The sequence below is a fragment of the Plutella xylostella genome, chromosome 26 (assembly GCF_932276165.1).
Source record: "Plutella xylostella chromosome 26, ilPluXylo3.1, whole genome shotgun sequence".
NCBI lineage: Eukaryota > Metazoa > Arthropoda > Insecta > Lepidoptera > Plutellidae > Plutella > Plutella xylostella.
The window spans coordinates 1,624,744-1,645,699 of record NC_064006.1 but is presented as its reverse complement, the minus strand read 5'-3'; the positions used below and the strand labels follow the sequence as shown (position 1 = coordinate 1,645,699).

The 20,956-nt window shown below is 39.6% G+C and overlaps 1 protein-coding gene across 1 annotated transcript; it reads right to left on the bottom strand.

The window, feature by feature from the left end:
* Positions 1 to 224: 224 nt before the first annotated feature.
* Positions 225 to 20,587, bottom strand: LOC105387032 (methenyltetrahydrofolate synthase domain-containing protein). Its single transcript, XM_048630582.1, has 13 exons — positions 20,430 to 20,587; positions 18,602 to 18,824; positions 13,307 to 13,467; positions 12,880 to 12,969; positions 10,963 to 11,051; positions 9,727 to 9,801; positions 8,220 to 8,335; positions 5,390 to 5,510; positions 4,773 to 4,949; positions 4,227 to 4,316; positions 3,826 to 3,876; positions 3,312 to 3,481; positions 225 to 2,166 (listed from the first exon to the last, which is right to left on the bottom strand). Exons 1-12 carry the CDS (start codon positions 20,467 to 20,469, stop codon positions 3,314 to 3,316), a joined length of 1,401 nt encoding a protein of 466 aa, XP_048486539.1. The 5' UTR covers positions 20,470 to 20,587; the 3' UTR covers positions 225 to 2,166; positions 3,312 to 3,313.
* Between the last annotated feature and the right edge of the window lie 369 nt (positions 20,588 to 20,956).

The following is a 20,956-nucleotide window of genomic DNA, read 5'->3' as shown; positions in this document are numbered from 1 at the left end:
GTGTTGGTAAAAATAATTCCTAACCAAATTATCGTAACGCCTGGTAATAAATGATCGTAATTAAAACCAATATTTCCTGAAAAAATATACATTTATTCGATCTCTCTAGGACCAAATCTCAAGACTCTAGAACTAAAAATCACAACAATTAGAGTTTTAATCCTATCGAATACCTACTAATAAATCGGTAATCAGAAGAAGCCAAATAATAAGAAAACAAGAAAAAGTGTTTAAAATTTATTAAAAAATATAAAAAAACAAAAAAGAAAAACGCGCTATCCATGCTTGCCTATCTCAAACGTTATAAGAAAATACAATATAAACAGGTTTACGAGATAACAAGTTATATACATAAATATTATGTCTCTATGTATATTAAAAGATACTTTTATTGCAGTTAAATTAAAAGTAAGGTGTGCGAACCACTACACAACCAGCGATGACCAAAGATAAGTAACATTGTATAAATTACCACGTTACATATTATATAATATTATGCAGCCGAATAAACTAAACATTTCAAAAAATAGATCCAATGTTTATATGTAATTTAAAATACTAGTATAATGAATATATCTTATTTTCTCCATAAAGCCAATACACTAACCGTGGATACAACATCCACACAATCTAACAATTATTAGTCATTAATATATTAAATCTTGTCAGTTATAATATATTACTTTTCGAGTCTTAAATTATACATAACCTAATACTGAAAAAGTAACCTTACTTTGACATTCTTACAATAGCTACCAAACTCACAGAGATATGAATTAGTTTCAAAAAAGGCAGTTAAAATGACAAATCTGGTTTATAAATATATTTCTAAATGTTGGCACTAACAAAGAACATTTTCGAGCTAGAGCGGAATTCCAAAATAGTTCAAAATGAACCAAATATTTTAATAATTAATCCAAACTACTATGCCTAGCGTAAATAAATGATCTAAGTAAGATGAGGGAGGTCCATAATGCTTTATTATTATGATCTGCAGTAGATAGATTAAAATGGCAGATATCTATACCCCTCATCTGCATCCATTGAAAGAAACAATACAATTACGAATGATTTGCTGATTATAGCAATACAGGCATATTTTCTACATAGCTTCAAATCCGTGTTCAGGTTTCAAAAGAAGTTTGTTTTGGAATTCCGATCTTTTATCAATCAAGCACCCATATAAAAATATACATTTTTCTCTTTCTTTATCAGTTTTAACTAGGTATTTTACACTAAAATATATGTTTTTGTAAACATTGGAAAATGCTTAAATATATCTGAATTTAATATGGAATTAAAAACAAAGTTATACATAAAATGAGATACAGTGAATGAGGCCTTACAACAATAAGACCTACGTTTAAACTTTTGCTACCACATAATAGGTACAAACATTTAAATGTAGGTTGTAGTTTCACAATATACTAGAGCCAAACTTTTCAAAATTACAACTAATATTAGACTAGAGAACGAAACAAGACGTTTGTTCAAAGTATATTTTTTAAATAGATCACTCTTTCAATACCGTGACTTCGATAAGACAAAACTATCAGGCGGAATTTGGACCATAGCAAATAGAGAGAGAGCTTATTTTATAACAACACCGCAAATTGCATTGTAAAATAGGCTTTACGCATCATGCAGACACGAACCAGATTCCAGTGACATTTTAATCTTATCACATCACGTGAACAGCTAGCCCGATGCAAACGAAATAAACAAAAAACCATCGAGCGAAATGTCGAACGAAAACAAAATCGAATCGCTAATTCGGTTCAAATTTGACCAATCGGCTGCCTGCCACGGCGCTAGGAGAAAAATAAAAACGACTATTTCTAATGATCTCGTCTTTACTAACGACGAAATCCAAACAAAAATGCGAAAAAAGTCCTAAAACTCGAATAATATCGCGTCGGCAAGCAACCGAAATCGGCCATTCGTACAATCTGTGGGCCAGCACAAAGAAAAATCAACCTTAACCACTAAGTTAATAAGAGTCGGAATGCGACGGAAGCCCGCCAGTCCGCGCGTGCAGTTTAAAAGCAAGCAATGTATTACGCGAGTGTTTTACGATTTCTAATATAAACGATAAAAATAGATGTTTGTTATCAAAAATATCGATGAGAATTAGTGATCGCTTTGGCTTATGGGGAAGGGCTGGACCTGAAACAAACATTTCAATGTTAATATTTGCTGGAAGGTAACTAAAAATATCTGAATGACAAGTGTTATGAATCTACCTCTATAATAGATTGTTTATTATCTTACATTAATTACTTTACTACATAATACTATAATTTTATAATTATTGCATTAATCAGTGATGACGAATATTAATAATATGCACTTCGAGCCTATGTCTCCATAGAAACATTATTTGTGTAGCTGTCCTAGCAACCTCCTATCCAGGCAGTCCTGATACTTTCACCAATAATAATACGTGGGTGGTCTGAAAAGTTTCCGACCTAACATAGATACAAGATTTTTTTTCTTAAAAATTATTTTTATTCTTCTACATAGCCTGTAAAACAGTAATTAGGCGGCGCCAAAACACGGATTTATTGCGCCTAAACTGCGCCAACAGAGCATGGGAAATGTTCATTCGAACACGTCGTTGGTCTGACGCGACTCAAACGCGGCAGCCAACGCGCGGACAGCCTTCTCATGCCTAAATCTTGATTTAATATGTGATAAACATGTTTTCTGGACATTTTCATTGCCTCTGCTATCTCTCTCACTTTAATTCGGCCGTCGTCTAACACCATTTGGAGAACTTTAGCGATGTTATCGTCAGTAGTTACAGTTTTTGGACCTCCCGAACGTTCATCATCTCCGAAGCTCTTACGGCCACGTTTAAATTCGGCAACCCAAAATTTTACAGTGGTAAATGACGGTGAAGAGTCCCCGTCCACAGAATCTAACTCATCTTTGATTTGCGTAGGGGTATTCCCTTTCAAAAACCAATATTTTAAGACAGCTCGATACTCGATTTTTTCAATTTTCACAGAAGTGCTCACATCGACTCACTCAAATGACTGTAAAATAAAAACCACGCGTTAAAAATGGCTGAAACTTTGAAGTGTTGCTGTCAAAAGATGCACAGTTACATTCCCTGACTTTAATTGATGTGTGCTGCCATCTTCACGTTGAGGTCGGAAACTTTTCAGACCACCTACGTATACACTAGTACTTTCACCGTCCATTTCCGTTGATTTAAAAGGATTCTTTCTATGTTTTATCAACTTTTAAGCTATAACGCTACACCTATGCTAAAAGGTATGCTCTAAAGCCTACACAATAGAGCCTACCTTCAGTCGGCGGGCTGGTCCACGGGCTGGTCGCGGGGCGCGCGCGGCGGCGCCGGCTCCACGCTCAGTAGCCGAGGCTTCTCGTCCGCGGAGTCGCCGCCCACAGACATCTCTTGCAGTTGCGCGATCACTTGGTCGATGCTGCCGGCGGCGGCCGTGTCGCCTTCGCCCTGTAATAATCATTTTATTGTTTATTATTTAAACAGAGATAAATACTGTAAAACACAATTAGGTAACGAGGACACATTCTCACTAACCCTTGAAAACGTAATAACTAAACGTAGAAACTAATTTATAATATCATCTCATTGGCATAAATATTTGGGAAGGCATCACATGAAAGGTGTAAATTTTTTTGATGATATAAAGGTTTATTTTTTTAAAACAGATTGATTCACGCAATGATTGATTAGGACAACGGAGTAGAGCAAAATCCAGATAACAAATATGGCATGAAAAGAACCTCTGATCCCCGTCAACACCCATAAGATAATTAAATTATTGCGAAACTAACCTTCTGTGGTCCAGCCTTGAAGAAGTGCAGGTAGCAATATCCGCGGAATCCCTGAAATAAAAGAAATGGTAGGTATAAGTTGTCTGATCAAGTGATCATGTCGGGGTCACCACTAAGTTGATTATTTAAATGATTTCTGATCAATATCCTAACAATTCATTCCTTTCTTTCATACATTTAACCGCCAGTGACCGATGTGTGTCGGCCTGGTTATTCTTAACTATTTTAGACCTGTCCTCGCTGCATGGGTTCTTTATCAACGCTACTATACATCACTATACAGCGGTTCGCCATAAATACGGCGCTTTGATCGGTTGAACGCGGACTAAACGAGTTTATCAACGTCGTTAATCATTCCGTGCCGCGGGGACAGATGACAGCAAACAGTAAGTAATATTCACCTTCCATATCATGGCTTGCGGTTTGACGCCGCGCTCCGTGAGGGCTTGCTTCAAGTCGCGCACCCGAGTGCTGGGGCTGATGTTGGAGATCTGAGAACAAACAGAAGTTCAGATTATAGTCATGTCAGAAGCTCTAGTTTTAATTAACATGTTTGTAATAGCAGTTTTAACAGAAAGGGCAGCAGAAGCAGAATTTTCAGCAGAAAAGGCGTGGCCCTTGGCAGTATGTTATCATGAACCAGACTTGTGGCTGTTGCTTACAATACTTCCTACCGAGCTCTGTGATCCTAGTACCACTAGGGTCATTCGATTTTCTCACTAATAATTTAATAAGGATGGGTTGCACCATTTAACTTTAACTATTACAAACGTCAAATCCCTTGACGAGAGAGATCAATCTTCAAGAGATTTGACGTTTGTAATAGTTAAAGTTAAATGGTGCAACCCACCCTAATACTTTCTACGCAATTCTGTGCTCCTGGTATTTATCACAGACAAATTCATTGTTTGACCCAACTACGACAAAGTATAATAAGGTTTTTTTACCTTGACAGAGAAATCAATCTCCTGCCTCGGCTTCTGCTTGCGCCTCGGCTTGCTGGGGGTAGCGGGTTCGGTGCCGTCCTTGTCTTTGCTCGCAGACTTGTGGCTGTTGCGGCGGCGGTTCACGCGGCGCGGCTTGCCATCGCCTTTAGCGTTTTCGCCTTCCGTTGTGTTGCCGCCCTGGGGAGAATAGGTTGTAAGTGAAAGTGTAGACAACTATATAAATTTTTTTATCGTAATGACAATACAGTAATCCGGACCACACACACACACACACACAGGTGGTTTCTTACTCTTTCATGGGGCGACAGCTGCACCAAAATTTATGAAATTTGGCATGCACCCACTCACACCCTGAACGAACATAATATATGCTACTTGTAAAACCTGTTCAGGCGATGCGAAGCTCACGGGCAACAGCTATACGTTGTAAACATATAACACATGATATGACGCTTATGCTAGCCAAATTAATTAAACTAAACCTCGTTTTCCCTTGGACGGATGCTTATGCCTGGTAAATAAAGTGAAAACGAACAAATGACAATGTATGGATTTGGGATCTGTCATAGACACCTGCTATATTTTACAACATTACTATTATTATCATAACATCTCACCTCTCCCTCGCTCTGGCTCTTGTGCGAGCGCGTGCGTCGCCGCAGCCGTCTCTGTCTGGCTTGTTGCGCTCTCTCTTCTACATCCGTGTCCACTTCTTTGAGAGGGCACGCGCGACCGCTCCTTTGGAGGGAAATGTGGGTGTTATTTATATTCGGTCTTGGTTCAAATTAGAAAGATCAGCTGGTATTACTACGGGGTTTAGAGCCAATGGACAACATTTCATTTTCTTTACCCTATATTTTTATTAGTTATTCGGAAAGTTTATAGAAAATTAGTGGACCCGTATTTTTTAATTTTATATATACATAAATTTTTGCATGTTATTTTTAACTTTAAAGTTAATTATTTTAAAACCGGAAGTGACATCACATATTAGGCTCAATTTTTATTTTTGTCTATTGCCTGAGTCTCGAAAAAAACATAAGTGACACTGACAAGTGACATTTAAACTTTGTTTACATGCCAACCAACAAATGGGTCATTTTCAAATGACCTTGATATTTCTGATGATAGAAAGTAGGTACTTATCATGTAAAAAAATAAGCAGAAGCATTTTTTCAGCTGTGTAGGCGGTGGCATGCTCCTGGACATATTATGTAGAGGTCATCTCTTAATAATAAATAAAAAAAATAGTCAGAAAGTGTCAGAACAGAATTAATGAAAATGACCCAAATAAACAATAACGTCACGATAAAACGTCAACGTCAATCAAAAAAAACCGGCCAAGTGCGAGTCGGGCTCGCGCACAAAGGGTTCCGTAGCAGCAAATATAATTTACAGTTAAATCAACCTATCTCAAAAACTATAAGAGATACTTTGATCAAACCAAAAATCGTTGAAAGAGTTAATTAGCATGCATCACCTCTATTTTTTTTAGAATTTTATACCCCGTAGTTATAAAAATAGAGGGGGGGGGACATACTTTTTACGACTTTGAGAGCTGATATCTCAAAAACCGTTCACTTTAAGAAAAATGTTTTTTAGAAAACTTTATATCATTTTAAAAGACCTTTCCATTGATACCCCACACGGGTATGTACATCGAAAAAAAAAAATTCATCCCTCAGTTACATGTATGGGGGGCCCCACCCCCAATTCTTTTTTTTACTATTTAGTGTCATATTTTTGTAGCGGTTCATACAACACATATTCCCATCAAATTTCATCACTGTAGTACTTATAGTTTCCGAGTAAATCGGCTGTGACAGACGGACAGACGGACAGACGGACAGACGGACATGACGAAACTATAAGGGTTCCGTTTTTGCCATTTTGGCTACGGAACCCTAAAAAAGTGACAGTTACTTTGTTTTTAAATCTATAGGCTTTGATCATCAAAATGCATCGCACTTGATGCATGACGTCATCAGCACTTTTTTACTATTTTATGATTTTCTCGAAAATGATACATCCAAAAACTACAAAAACATTTTTTTTGTGGCCTTTAGAGCTAAATCTCGAAACGGTTTTCGATTTATAGCAGCTTTAGTTTTTTGAAATGTTGTCTATTGATATACAATTCTTTAAAGTTTACACTGTCAACATTTATATAAGTATAGGAAATTATTATTATTATTTAACTCTTTATTGTACAAATATTACAAATAAAAGTATGTCGGAGGACGCAAACAATCGTATAAGTATGGAGAGTTTTAATACTGAATGTAGACAACCGGTATAGTGGCTGGATAAGGTAAGTCGTCGTTAGCGTTGTGAGGCTCTTTGGGAGAGGCCTTCGAAAATGATGATAAAGATAATCATGAAGATGAAGACGACAGCAGGTGCCACAGGATGCCGGTCGGACGCTGCGACATGCGTTGTTTATACATGTATCTGTCTGTGTGTTAAGGCCGCCATTCACAGGCGCGCCAATCCCCGGATTTGTCGACTGCAACTCGGGCCTACCGTAGTGTGCGGGCAATGACAGATTGGTCTACGGAATGGTACGGCTTGGGGCTCGGCTCGCGGTGCGTGAAGTGAATGGGTTGCTTTACTCACAGTTTACCGACATAGCTGTCAAAATATGCAAGCTGAAGTGGCAGTGGGCAGGTCATACCTATCTGCAGAACCGAGAACCGTTGGAGTAGACGAGTTCCCGAGTGGAGACCACGAACAGGCAAACGCAGCGTGGAACGCCCTTCTGCCCGCTGGACTGACGACATTAGGCGGGTAGCCGGTAGTGGTTGGATGAGGAAGGCCGAGGACCGAGTGTTGTGGCGCTCCTTGGGAGAGGCCTTTGTCCAGCAGTAGATGATTATTGACTGATGATGATGATGATGACTCACAGCATGTCGGTGTCCCGCAGTTGCCCCAGCACGGGCATGAGCGCGAGGCGGCGCGACGACAGCAGGTGCCACAGGATGCCGGTCGGACGCCGCGACATGCGTTGTTTATACATGTGTCTGTGTGTGTGTCACTCACAGCATGTCGGTGTCCCGCAGTTGCCCCAGCACGGGCATGAGCGCGAGGCGGCGCGACGACAGCAGGTGCCACAGGATGCCGGTCGGACGCCGCGACATGCGTTGTTTATACATGTGTCTGTGTGTGTGTCATTCACAGCATGTCGGTGTCCCGCAGTTGCCCCAGCACGGGCATGAGCGCGAGGCGGCGCGACGACAGCAGGTGCCACAGGATGCCGGTCGGACGCCGCGACATGCGTTGTTTATACATGTGTCTGTGTGTGTGTCACTCACAGCATGTCGGTGTCCCGCAGTTGCCCCAGCACGGGCATGAGCGCGAGGCGGCGCGACGACAGCAGGTGCCACAGGATGCCGGTCGGACGCCGCGACATGCGTTGTTTATACATGTGTCTGTGTGTGTGTCACTCACAGCATGTCGGTGTCCCGCAGTTGCCCCAGCACGGGCATGAGCGCGAGGCGGCGCGACGACAGCAGGTGCCACAGGATGCCGGTCGGACGCTGCGACATGCGTTGCGTTTCTATCACCTGGGAAAGTTGTTTATAATAATAATAACGTTTATTTCGTTTCAAGCTTCACCTAGACTACATACAAGCTTGGGACCGCCTAGTAAGTAAACAATGACTGTGACAGACGGCCACGCTCTTTTAACAATAATGTCTGGGTTTAGTCAGATTCCATAGCAGGGTAGTTGTAAAATTTTCATGTCAGTGGTCGAACCAAGAGCCGGAAGCTAATTTTCAACCTCTCACCTTTCGAGTCTAGAATGCTATAATTTAAAATGATCAATTATTGCGTTATTTTGTGATGCACTACTAACAAGCCCAGGCTACGGGTGATTGAGAATTGCCTCACTGGTACTGGAATGGAGGAGGAGGAAATTTTTTGAGGTACAATCAATGGAACATTGGACATTGACCATTATTGTAAATTCCACTTCAGATCATTCGGTTGACAAACTAATTAGTTCACACTAAATAAATATTAACATCATTAATTAATTTGTACAAGCATATGTATTGATTCTAGAAGAAAGTATTTTTTCTAAAGTATAAAACACGCCAAATTTCACATTATCGGTAATATTATCGTTCATTCACGATTCTTTATCGGCCAATGTCACCTATATTTTGTTAGTTTGTAAACATTTTAGTCTTATCAGTATTACCTAAATGGACCAGCCGGCTTAAGTTATTCATTTAGTGATAAATCATTGGTTTATGTAAGTATTAGCTTTGCTGCTCAACTACAAGAACATATACATGAAATCAAAATCAATTTTAATTCTAAATACCTTAGCTTTCTATCCATTATTAACAGAAAAGTAATTAGCTAAATAAAATAGCCCTTAGTACGAATGTAAATATTAAATATTTGAATATCTTATCAAGCGTCACGAAATTAATAATCTAAGATTACGACACCAACTAAAAGAGGTCATCGCATTGTAAAAAGATATCGCTATCGTACATGGAACCTAATGTACTTTTAGAACTTTCTTGTAAGGTAAAGAAAACCGAAGGACATTTTATCTATCAAAGTATTCTAGGTTCGGGTATAAAGTTATGGCTATTAAATGGCTCTCTCCAATGAATTAATTTTGTATAAGATTAGAGAATGAAGGGGTCCATGCACAGTTAGTGACTTATGAAATCAGCCGTCAAAATGTTTCGACAAACGAACGTTTCGTCTACAAACTAATAAAATAATTTATGGGAGAAACGTTCGCTGGACAAATATTTCTGTGAGCTAGCAGTTCATAGGTAGGTAAATCGAATATTGATGAACCGTTATACCCCCAAGATTGGGCTTGTAACAATGGTTCTGGAAAGAATTACTCAATAAACTAATACTCTTTACATGCTCTAAGATAAAATTGAAATGGCGTTGACAAAAAGGCCGGTAATAAGACCCTTACCTGGGTGGGAGTAATGATGATGTCGATAGGCACGTCGTGCGGCCCAAACAGCTCAGCTGGCAGCGTGTCGAACACCTGAGGGAAAAATATATTGTATTAATAATGGAGTGAATTATTGTGAGTGTTAGATTGTTAATGTCTGAACTGGCTTTGAAGAAACCATATTTTATAGGTACGCGCATGCGTAGCTGGACATAAGAAAAGCACACATACTTATTTTATTGTACAGGGTGGGCCAGTGAAAAGTTTAAATGAGTCATTCGTCAAGTCGCGCGCCTTAGACTCGCGCGCCACGCGCGAGTTGCCTCTCTCGTATTTACCTACTTTTTTTGTCGTCAACTCGCTCGACTGTGAAAATATGTAGAGTTAGCCACAAAAGTTATAATTTATTATGCTTAAGGTAACAATTTAAAATGTATAGGGTATTTTATAGGACTTTACTTTCAAATAACAGTAATTAATCTCGCTTGGCAAACTGTTCTCTTCGAACACCTCCAAACACAGTAACCATTTTTATTTGTTCGGTCTCTGTTATATTTATAACTTGCACGAAGCAGTACCAACTTTCCTCGCTGGGATGTTATGATTTTAGGTGCAGTTTTATTACTAGATGGATGTTGATCCTCCGATGACGTTTTAACCCTTTAAACCGGTTTTTGCAACAAAAACTTGAAGGATAAAGCTATGACAGGTAAAATTTGCGCACGGGATGAGAGAGATAGCAAACTTGGGTATCATGCGTCATAGGTCACATCCCCTTTTGCCTTATTCCGCACTTCCAACATAGGCTTTATTGTAGGTATCTTTATCCCGAAATTAAAGCAACTACTTTAATGGCGACTGTCTAGTCGTTTCGTCGTCCATTCTCGTTTGGAAGAATGCCGAAGTCACGACGGTGGTCATATGAACACTATTATTATTTTTTTTTAAAACCCGACTTCTGACGTTATATTAAAAAAAGATTTTTTGAAATATTTCTTATAGTTTTTTTTCTGTGAATTTTTTAAATTTATACTTTCCACTGGCCCACCCTGTACAAGCTTTTGTGAGTTTATAAGGTTTGACTTTATTCGTTTTTTTTTTTCTTTTATATTTAATACCTATTCGTTGACATTTTTTTCACATGCTAAAATGTACGGCGATGAAAATCAATTCATTTATTTGGAGTACCTACCTACCATACCTATTGGTAGTCGATTGATTCCTTAAAAATGCATTATAAAAGAAGTCTGGTACCTGGCTGTCGTGCACGGTGGTGACCACGACGGTGCTCGGCTTGATGGCCTTCATGTGCATCATGAGGCCAAACTCCAGGTCTCCGTAACCTGCAACCGAGTTACACGGGAATTAGACTGTATGTTGCGAAGGGGTGCGTATTGCGACGTATAAAAACGAAATGTATAATTTCACATTAATAACGTTCACAATATATAATGAACGTTACGTATAACAACAAAATCTATATTTTCATAAGGTATAAGATTCAATTGGTATAACCTACATTTTATATAAAATCAAAATATATAATACTTACGAGGACTAATATCAATTCGTATAACATACATTACGTATATCGTTTAAAATATATACTATCATTTAGTATAAAGTTCATAAAACATACTAACATATACCTAACATTCTGTGTTTAATTACCCAACACCGTCAAACCCCCTAGCACCAAAACCTAAAGATAGGTGCGACGACGAGCAAAGCGAGGAGGAGCGTGTTAGGTGCACATGTTCGTTGAAACCAAAGCGGAGCGCAGCGAAGCGGAGCGGAGCGTCTCCCCACATAGCGCCAATAATAATAATAATGTCAAAACCCCTAGTACCAAAACCTAAAGATAGGTGCGACGACGAGCAAAGCGAGGAGGAGCGTGTTAGGTGCACATGTTCGTTGAAACCAAAGCGGAGCGCAGCGAAGCGGAGCGGAGCGTCTCCCCACATAGCGCCAATAATAATAATAATGTCAAAACCTCTAGTACCAAAACCTAAAGATAGGTGCGACGACGAGCAAAGCGAGGAGGAGCGTGTTAGGTGCACATGTTCGTTGAAACCAAAGCGGAGCGCAGCGAAGCGGAGCGGAGCGTCTCCCCACATAGCGCCAATAATAATAATAATGTCAAAACCCCTAGTACCAAAACCTAAAGATAGGTGCGACGACGAGCAAAGCGAGGAGGAGCGTGTTAGGTGCACATGTTCGTCGAAACTAAAGCGGAGCGCAGCGAAGCGGAGCGGAGCGTTCTCCCCACATAACGTTAATAATAATGAAAATACGATACGACAATCTTTATACTTTTTGTGCATTATACATTATGATAATTATATCCGTTGTAGAATATATGTTATGTTATAAACGTTATATATTATGAACGTTATGCATTTTAATCGTTATATCATTTGAAATTATACTTTTTGAACGTTATTCTTTACAAAATTATGTATTTAGTAATTATGCCTTTCGTTTGTTATGCACAGTGATCGTTATACTTAATAAATTTATATCATATGGGCGTATACATTGTGAATGTTATACCATTTGTTTTTATACCTCGTATTACTTACCCGTTGCGAAGGTCCTCCAGTTGTATTCCCGGAAAGGGAAATTGTTTAGTGAACTGCATTGACTAACGCAAGAATTTGATTCCTAGCTGGAGTAAATAATTATGTATTCGGTATGTTTACCTCTCATCATACTTTACTTGATTAGATTATGTCAATATTCATTGTATTGTAGTGCACCTATACCTACCTACCCCCCTGCAAGGATAGCTACATAATAGTTATTACTTTCGCAAATATTTCAGCAAACAGATTCAAAAGTCATGTTCTTGTTCATGTGCCGGTCTCTTAGGCCTTGGTCTCCTATTTACGCCGTAGGTCGCGTCCAGCGTCACGCCGTAGGCCGCGTCACGATGCTCACTATAGAAATCTACTGATGCGGTCTCCCTCACACGCCGACGTTTGGCGCGTAGATGTATGAGCATCGCGACGCGGCCTACGGCGGTGACACTTGACGCGACCTACGGAGTAAATAGGAGACCCGGGCCTTAGCGGTGGGCTGTAGGCGTGAATGCGATAATACGAAGTCAATTCTTACAGATCCACCCATTTCATTCCGAGGTTAACTAGTAGGTAGGTACTGAGTAGTTACCTTTGCCCTTCCCGATGCGGTACCCCTCCTTGGAGACGGCCACGGACCCCATCACCACCAGGTCCAGAGACACGCCGCTCTCCTCAATGCCTGTGGAAGAACAAACGTGTTAGATGAAGGAATGATAGTAATGATAATACATAGTTATTGTACATCTGAGAATTTGTTTCATCAAAAGGGCTGATTTACCGCATATATAGCCTGTGAGGTGGAACGGTTATTCCTTAGATTATATTTACTACATACCTACTAATAATTGACCGTTGAAGTGGCAGTGGGCCGGTCATAACTGCCGTCCGAAGAATAGTATAGTCTGTAGTGGCTGGATGAGAAAGGCCGAAGACAGAGTTTTGTGGGAGATGCCCTATAATTAGCAGTGGATGGTTACGGGCTGATGATGATGATGATGATGTGAGAATCTACTCACCAACAGGCTTCCCATAAGTCTCCATGCCGTTCCTAGACACAGCCTTCCTGATGGCAGCGGGGCCGGTCTCTCCCTCGGGCAGCTCCAGACGGTTGAGGAATCCGGTCTGGAGACGCGGCACCGGCACGTAGAGAGTCTTCTGTTGTTCCAGGGCGAATACCCTGGGGATAGGATGGATGGATTAGTTGTTAGCCGCGAAGCAAATGTCGATTCAAAAGCAGTAGTGAATGCGTTACTGTTGCTGGGCGGTAAACTGGTTACTATGGCGCTCGAAACGCTATGTTGGCAAGTATACTGTGTGTCAGTTTCATCTAAATTTGCTAAGTATCCTTATCGGTATAAGTTTATATAACTTGGAAGCTAGCCTGAATAATTTATACCTAAAGAAGAAAAGGCGGTTAGCCCGTTGTCTAAGGCAGCGTTCCCACTACGCCGGCCCGGCAGATCTGCCGCGCCGGTAAATCTGCCGGAAGAGCTAGTGGCTGTACAATTTATATGAAGCTATTCACATTATCCCGGGTCCGGCATTTTTGCCGAGCCCGGCATTTCTACCGAACGTTTTGTCACTACGAATTGCCGGTAGAACGACCGGGCCCGGAGTAATGTGAACGAGTTTGTGCCGGTATCTGTCCCCCGCTCGCCCCGCTCGTGCTCCCCTCGCCCCTGGATGTAAAATGAAAAGAATGGAAAATCTTTCCCGTAAAATAGGGTGTACCCAATGTTTTCTTTTATTTTTCCTTCTATTAAGATACCACCACAACACAACAATTTCGTCGTCCATTGTGCGCGCAGGTCCAAATTCAACTGAGGACTGTCTGAATTTCTTCCGGGATCCGATGTAATGTGAACACTCTGTCCGGTGTCCGGTTTTCGGCACATCTGCCGGTCCGGCGTAGTGGGAACGCTGCCTAAGGGTGCGTTGCACCATTTAACTTTAACTATTACAAACGTCACATCGTCTGTCAAAGCATCGGTTAAGCGAAAAATTGGTTGCACCATTCAACTATGGTTAAAATGACGTCATAACTTTAACGATAACCATAACCACCCCATGTTGGCCGGTTACTGTTAAAGTTAAAGTCAGGTAGCTGTCAAACCCGTTGTATAACCTCAAAGTAACAGTATTACGTACAAATATTAATATTCAATAATTCTTATCATGTCGCTTCTACGTGAAATAGTGCTTGAAACAAGTTCCTCAGCAATTGAGATTGAGGTGGAGTAAGTACGGAACTTACGAAATATGAAGAGAAAGATGTACTTTCAGAGAACTGATAGATTCGCAGGTTCCAGGTCTCAAAAATGTGGCTCGTGTGTTGGCTTTAAAACTAGAACCTTTCTTACTGCCTCCAACGACGAAGTAAGTGCACCTATTATTATGTTGTAGGTGTAATGATCATCTTCACCACCAAATAAGCGTCCACTTCTAGCCATGGGCTCTTCCAAGGAGCGAAACAACACTGTGCCCTCGGCCTTCCTTATCCAGCCACTACCGGCTACCTGCTGGTTGCCGGTTCAGCGCAGCAATCTAATATCAAAGTAACCTACGTAACTCTTCAATTGAATAACCTTGTTTTCAGAAATTTTTCAATCACTCAAATACAGAAATATATCAATGAAAATAAGGACAGAACTAAGAAGAGTGCAGCCCATTATTGTGGCTACGGCATAGCTGCATAATATATTATGTAAACAAAATAGAGACCCTGTGCTGTACCACCAGCTAGGTTTTTTATGATGATTCATCATCTGATGAAGAGGAACCTGTCTATGCAGTTAACAGAAATGATGAGCATAATCGAAGGATGTCAATAAATAATTATTCTAATTGATTACATCGTTAGTTTTTATTTCAACTTGTTAAGAATTAATTAATAAGATCTCTTCTTCTTCTTCCTTGCCTTATCCTTATTTAGAATTAATTAATAAGATAATTAATAATAAAGGCTTCTATTCTATTCTATTCTCTGGGGGTGTAAGTACCTGCACCTGGCTCTCTCGAATGGAACCTTTGTGCATATCCCCAAGGTCTAAACTGCCTTCCTAAGCTTGGACCATTTCTCCACCACGCTGGTACACTGCGGGTTGGTGGGTTCACATATCTAGATGTGCTAAATCTAGATATGCAGGTTTCCTCACGATGTTTTCCTCACCGTAAGAGCGATGGTATACATTGTGAGGACTGTCTGAATTTCTTCCGGGATCCGATGTAATGTGAACACTCTGTCCGGTGTCCGGTTTTCGGCACATCTGCCGGTCCGGCGTAGTGAAAAGAACTCATTGGTACATGTCAGCGCCGGGATCGGACCCGCATCTCTGGCGTGAGAAGCGGGCGCTTACCCGACTGAGCTACCACCGCTCTTAATAAAGGCTTATTAGAGTCTACTTTGTCGCGGGTTTTATTGATGATAATCTTTTGGTCAATATTTGGAGGAACAACAGACTTAGTTCCTATGACATGTTGACTTTGAGTGCTTTGACAGAGAATGACGGCTACAATGTACTCTGTGACGGCTTCAGTCCGACAGCTAGATTTGGTATTGCCTTACATAAAAACGTTTCCCACAATAACTTTGGGGATAATTATGCCTCAAACGAAGAGCAACCCTAATAACATTAACAATGACCGACGATTTGATGGTGCAACACGTTACAGTAAAATATTAACTGTAACGACTCTGTCATTGCTAAGTTTAACCTTAACTATTACGATAACCGGGATGTTGATGCAACCCACCCTAAGTGAAATACAAATAAGGTAAGATAGTACATCCACCCTTTTTTAAATAATTTCTTTATTCGGCACGATGATGATCAATACAATATCATCATACGAGCCAATAATCATTGTCTACAGGTCTGTAAACTTCTAGCAGTTAAAGAATCCTGCTAGCAAACAAAATCTCACACTATCATTAAGGTTTGTGTACCGATTGCACTTATTATTTAGTTCCTGCACATTTTGTCATCGCTGGGCAATTTCTTATCAGTGTCCATGTTTGTCATGGGTCAAATTACGGGCCAAACGGTAACCCTAGATCGTCTATAGTCTACAACATATTTAACATAATATCGGGAGCATGTGTGATGCATATTTCAATTTAATTGCTGATTAGGAAGCTTTAGTTTGTATTTGTTTTGCTACTTTATTTACAAACAGAGTTAGGTAATATTTAGTGCTTTCACGTTATAAAATTTCTTCCACTAATAACTTGCAGTTCTAAATTAGCCATAACTGCAATAAGTCTTAAAGAGTTACACATCAATATTATAATACTATGTAAGTATCTATAGGATCAATTCGTATAGGAATCGGTGTTTATTGACATAATCTAATCAAGTAAAGTTGAAGTACGTAAGCCGACCTATACAAGTGGAATGTCTGTACGTTACCTAATATTAAGAATCGGTCACGCTGCAGTGCTCATAATAGCATAACTATGATAATATGCACTGAAATATCTATTATAACTCGCCAGTAAATTGTTTACTTTATTGTACCGCATGTGATTGATATAATGTATGTTATTTTGAAAGGAATATTTTTCTAAATTATATAGAGGTAGATTCAATTAATATCACAGCATCAATTGGGGACTATTTTGTCTTCCGGAAACGAGGGTGCAGATGATGGTATCACCGTCGCAAATAAAGAAAAATACCTACTCACATGGCGGGCGTGACATGAGTGGGAGTAGGGAAGAGTATGACAGAGATGAGCTTAGAGTGAGATAGCATGAGTGCGAACTCACTTCATTCAAATTATTTATTTATCCGAGAGCGTTATAATTTGATAAGTCATCCCTACTATGCCTACCCTGCTAAACCGACTCGACGCGGAAGACGAATTATGTACTTACCTATTAGTAAGTAGGTGTATGTTTTATTAAAGTATACTAAGTATAGTACACAGTACAGGTATTTGCATAAACAATTTTATGAAAACTAATTCTAATTATGTGTAGCATGCCAACAATTTGAACGTGTTGAATCGAAATTGTTTAAAGGTGCTATGGTTGGCCTATTAAAATGTTTTACAAGATTTATTGACACGAAACATCGCATCTGAAACGATAACTATTTCGTGTTGAAATCAAGAATTTGCTGTTATTTTATCGTGATTATTAGAATAGATGTATTGTACTGCTATTTCTAAACTACCAAGTAAATTAAATCTAATCTAACTAAATAGTTATAAATAGAGAACTGACAACAGCTACTCTATTTATTTAGCGAGCGAGCTCTGCTTTCCCTTAACAGTTTCCCATGGGAATACCGGGGAAAAGAGGCCTATATGTAAATCCAGCGTGTCAGTTTCCTACATACCAAATTTAATCTTTTTGTATATAAGTATGTTGTATGTAGTTTATATTAAGTACCTATTACTAGGTATAGATTAGGTTTGAATTTTTATATAATATTTTTCTTTTCCTTTGTATTATGATTGTATTTTTTTGCACTTTCCCCTTTTTTGTATAATTTCTCTCCTCCGAGGTAGTCTGGAAGAAATTACTCATAGTAATAAGGCCGCCCTTTGTACCGTCTATTTTGTGCATATTCTATTGTAATTTCTGTGTTTGTGTGCAATAAAGAATTATCTATCTATGTATCTATCTATCTATTTTAAGCCGTTTTCACGTCACAAACATTAATATTTTCACGTTATAATGTTAGTAGAAAAATGGTACAATAATCCATTGCTGGGATAGAATGTGGGTAGTTGTGGGTATCGATAACAAAAACGGCAATTTAATAAAAGCGTGGCGATATGAGATAGCTACCGTTTACAGTACAAATTCCGAAGCATCGTCTATCACAGGCAATTAGTAGCAACAACAAATTATTTTATCATTTCTCGAACTAGATATGTACTAAATCACCTTTTCGACTCCATTTCTGATAAAACATCGTGAGATCGTGCCTAGGAATTATGGATGGTACGCGAATATTTTATGGTGCTAGAAATTTTACAAAGCTGAAAATATTTAGGGTCTGAATTCAGGTGATTCTTAAGAGAACTCAAGTAACCAACTCTTAAAAACTGCAAGCTGAAGTGGCAGTACGTTCATAATTATGTGCCGAAGAACATATGACCGGTGGGACGCCCTCCGGTCCACTGGACCGATAACCTTAGACGGCTGGCCGATAGTGGCTGGCCAAACAAGGCCGCGGTCAGTGTTGTGCATGGTGCTCGATGGTAGAGGCCTACGTCCAGCGGGTGATTACGGGCTGATGATAATGATGATACACAATAAACAAATAAACTCAAGCTAAAAGCATTGACTAGATACTAACCTGACAGACTCCTGAGGCTTATCCGGGTTAACCTTCACGGTGTCAGCATTCTTGAACACATCAAGCTCGGCCAGCTTGGCCGCAGCCTCCGGGGCTCCCTTGAAGTTGGGGATCCGGTTGTAGACCGGCCGGGGGAACATGGCCAGGCCGTTGCTCTCCAGGTGTCTCCATACTTTCACACGGAAGGACTGCTTCGTGATCTCTTCTGGGGTTGTAGGTTTGGCTGTGGGGAAGGTTGATGATATATAGTTCTTTGCGTATACTGTAGCCAGTTGTTGTTGATCTTTTTGAAAGATATTTCAAATACGTATAATGGTAAAGTAAGGTAAGCACTATTTCTTATACCAAGATATGATTTTAAATCCTGCCACTGACAGAGAATAGAATGATTAAAATGTAGGGATAGTATTGCACAACGTAGCACTCTTTCCAACTCTTCCCATCCTTAACAATTCTTTGAATTTTTACAAAAAATAATTATAATTATGACTATTATGACTCATTTATTTAGGTCACAGAGATATCAATGCTACCTACACCTGTATAAACAAACACAATAATGAAAAGCCAGAACAAATATTAAGTATTCCATATAATTTTGAATGAACCACTACAGTATCAAGTGGCAAACACATAAATAAAGATTGTAAGTAGGTACCACACATGTGTGTTTGAACTAAGATGTAAGACATAAAAGTTATGTAGGGTACATATGTATACTAAGGTAAATGATTAGTGATAATTTTATGGTATCTATGCTGTGCTTTTAATACAAGTGAGGAGTGTGGAATGAAGTTTGTGTGTATTTATCTATGTGACACTTACTAGAGATAGATTTAAAAAAAATTACAGCCATGTCTTACCTAGTTCAGTTAATCAACAGTTTCCTTTTGGAAACTAGTGGCCTACCTACTATTATAATGGGATTTAAGGGCCCCCGCACACTAGGCAGCCAGGGTTGCGGCAGCCAGTAAAACATATAATGTTGTATGGGGGGCTGGGGGCCCACACTTTCTTGGGCCTGCTGATAGCTAGGCCATTCCATTCCCAAAAGTATTCTATTCTAGACTGTATATAATGTTATAGTATATAGAATGAAACCATACATGGCTATAGCTATGACGGAGGATTAGATGTTGTGCGAGTGTGAAGTATATTGCCATATACTGATAATTTTACTGGAAAAGACTTTTAGTGTCTCCAAATATGCCATTATAAGATATTCCAGGAACTTAGTGATGTGCTGCTCCAAGTAATTTAGGGAAATCACAATTTGAAGGTAGACACAAAAAAAATAGTGTGGGGTAAGTGGAGTGGTGGCAAAAAGAGAAAATGTGAATTCCTGATAAAAGACGTCTTGGACGATCAGAAACCAAGAAATACTAAATTAGCGGCAAAACTACAACGCGCAATTAACTTGCACGAAATAAATAAGTTGAATTTTATCATGGGCAAGTATGTGAGTCATCCTTCACACTCTAGTTCGGCTACCCACACTATCAATAATAATTATAAGCGATGAACCAACCCAAATCGGCATAACCAATGCAAGAAGCAATCAAATGCGACTGAGTGAAATCAAAACTGCACCAATTAGATTCATACCGCGGCTGTAAAATGTTGAATTATCGCTACACAAAATCAGCAAACACATTTTCTAATACCCAAATGTGAGGGTAGGGGCAAATAATGCAGACCACGAACGGAATTAAAGGCGTGCAAACGCATTTTCGTGACCGAGAAAGCCCGAATTTCTCTAAATAGGATGGAAGGCTGGGAAACAAAAATGCTAAGATTTAATTTTGGGAGGTATGTTAGGGTAACTTACCGGTATCTACTGCCGCCGGAGCATCCCCGCCATTCTGCATTTTGGATAATTAGCCGGAAAATCTAGCAATGTGCGAATTTTAGGAAAATAATTATTTTTTCTCGCCGGACGATCCGTCACACACAAAAATAGAACGCGAATAAAAAACAAATGCAATGCAATGCTGCCAACTTTTCGGCGTTGAGAAAATCAGTCATACCAACCTAGCGAGGTAAAAGATTTGTTTTCACAAAATGCACGGTAGTTATTATTCCGAGATTAACATTAAAGATAGTGCGGTTGGGATAATCGCAGGGACCACGAGCAGAAAAGATGAGACATGTTGCAAGTTGCGACTTTGGTCGCGCATCGTCCAGTGACATCGTCAGTTGTCTTATGATTATGGTATGGTATGGTAACGTGACCATTACTTGTTCCATTAATTTTCTCTGTTTCATGATCGCCCAGGTCGGGCTTGGAAATTTTTATTCTTTATCTCCATCGAGACAGAGAAGACAAATCAAGCATGTGTAGCGTTGGACGACAAC

Coding starts and splice junctions, on each gene's coding strand:
- LOC105387032 (XM_048630582.1), bottom strand. CDS start 20,469: ATGCAGAATGGCGGGGATGCTCCGGCGGCAGTAGATACCG. Junction 12,970..13,306: donor GACTTATGGGAAGCCTGTTG/GTGAGTAGATTC, acceptor GTTCTTCCACAG/GCATTGAGGAGAGCGGCGTG. Junction 3,482..3,825: donor TCAAGGCTGGACCACAGAAG/GTTAGTTTCGCA, acceptor TGATTATTACAG/GGCGAAGGCGACACGGCCGC.